The sequence below is a fragment of the Pundamilia nyererei genome, unplaced genomic scaffold, assembly GCF_000239375.1.
Source record: "Pundamilia nyererei isolate P.nyererei 1_Seehausen unplaced genomic scaffold, PunNye1.0 scaffold03370, whole genome shotgun sequence".
NCBI lineage: Eukaryota > Metazoa > Chordata > Actinopteri > Cichliformes > Cichlidae > Pundamilia > Pundamilia nyererei.
The window spans coordinates 2,633-3,837 of record NW_005190771.1 but is presented as its reverse complement, the minus strand read 5'-3'; the positions used below and the strand labels follow the sequence as shown (position 1 = coordinate 3,837).

At 46.8% G+C, this 1,205-nt stretch overlaps 1 protein-coding gene across 1 annotated transcript in view; it reads right to left on the bottom strand.

Moving 5' to 3' along the window:
* Positions 1 to 421: 421 nt before the first annotated feature.
* Positions 422 to 1,205, bottom strand: part of LOC102203538 (von Willebrand factor A domain-containing protein 5A-like) — a gene marked incomplete at its 5' end in the record, with an annotated part of 3,011 nt that continues 2,227 nt past the window's right edge. The window contains 2 exons of the mRNA XM_005755801.2: positions 422 to 671; positions 762 to 885. Coding sequence (XP_005755858.2) covers positions 592 to 671; positions 762 to 885 — 204 coding nt within the window. The remainder of the gene's footprint in view (positions 672 to 761; positions 886 to 1,205) is intronic.

The window sequence follows — 1,205 nt, the reverse complement described above, 5'->3', positions numbered from 1 at the left end:
GCATAGCGCCGAAGAAGCAGCTCCTTAAGGGCGGCGTACTTCCCTCGCGTAGGTGGGTCCTGGAGGAGAGTCAACGCACGACGGGTGATTAGCGGGTCGAGAGAAGCCACCACATGGTGATATTTCGTTTCGTCAGCCGAGATGCCACGAAGGGCGAACTGAGCCTCCACGTGCACGAACCACGACGGGGAATCGTGAAGCCAAAAGTCCAGCAGCTCGAGCGCCACAGCAAACGTATCTGCAGCCGGAGGCAGAGGGCTGGCGGCTGCTGATGCATCCAGAGCAGAGTCGGCGCCACCATTGGACTGCAGCATGTTCGAGTCAGGGGTCACCAATGTGGAGGTAAACACAGACGACACGAAAGCTCTCGATAAACACTGCTCGTTTATTACTCATCACCACAGAACTGAATACTTTCCCTCCAAAACACAGCAACAACACTTCCTGAGAACTGGGTGTGAGTGGAGCCCTCCAGTGGTCCACCACATTATAACAATTAAAGGGTCAGACTAAAGAAAGCAACACAGTATAGTGTAAGTCAGTATCCTTCTGCTTAACAGTGCTGAATGTGAGGTCACTTTAAGAAAACCCTCAGAGTCCCAGAGCTTCTTTCTTCACGCTGCAACCCAGCAGGACATTTCCAGCATCCACACACTCTGACACACACGGTGCTAAAAACACAAAACACACAATGATTATAGAAATTGATATGAGGGAAAAAGCTGACTATAGCATTTTATTTTCATTGTGATGATTACTACCTTTGTGAGCTTGGAGCCATGAGGCAGCCTTCACAGCCAGAAGCTCCCACTCGTCCTTTGCATCCATCTTGAAACCATGAATCCAGATCAGAGCCAGAATGGTGGCCCACACTTCACTGCTGGCCTAATTCATCAAGTGAAAGACAATCAGATAAAACAGGAAACATGAAAATTATCATCTTAATTTCTGCAAATAATATAAATGTAAAATAAGACAGTGACTACTTTAAGAACTTCTGATGATGAAAATGATTTCTGCTGCTTTGTGGTTACTGGACAATATCAGACTTTAGTGCAGCTCAGTGGTTGCTCATGAGTGTTGTAACGTGCGGTGGAGATGAAGCCAGCCGCGGAGGTGTGCAGGTGGATAGCGAATGAGCAACAGCTTCTGACTTTCCAAAAAGTACTCATTTATTTACAATATCAAAAATAAAAATGCTACCT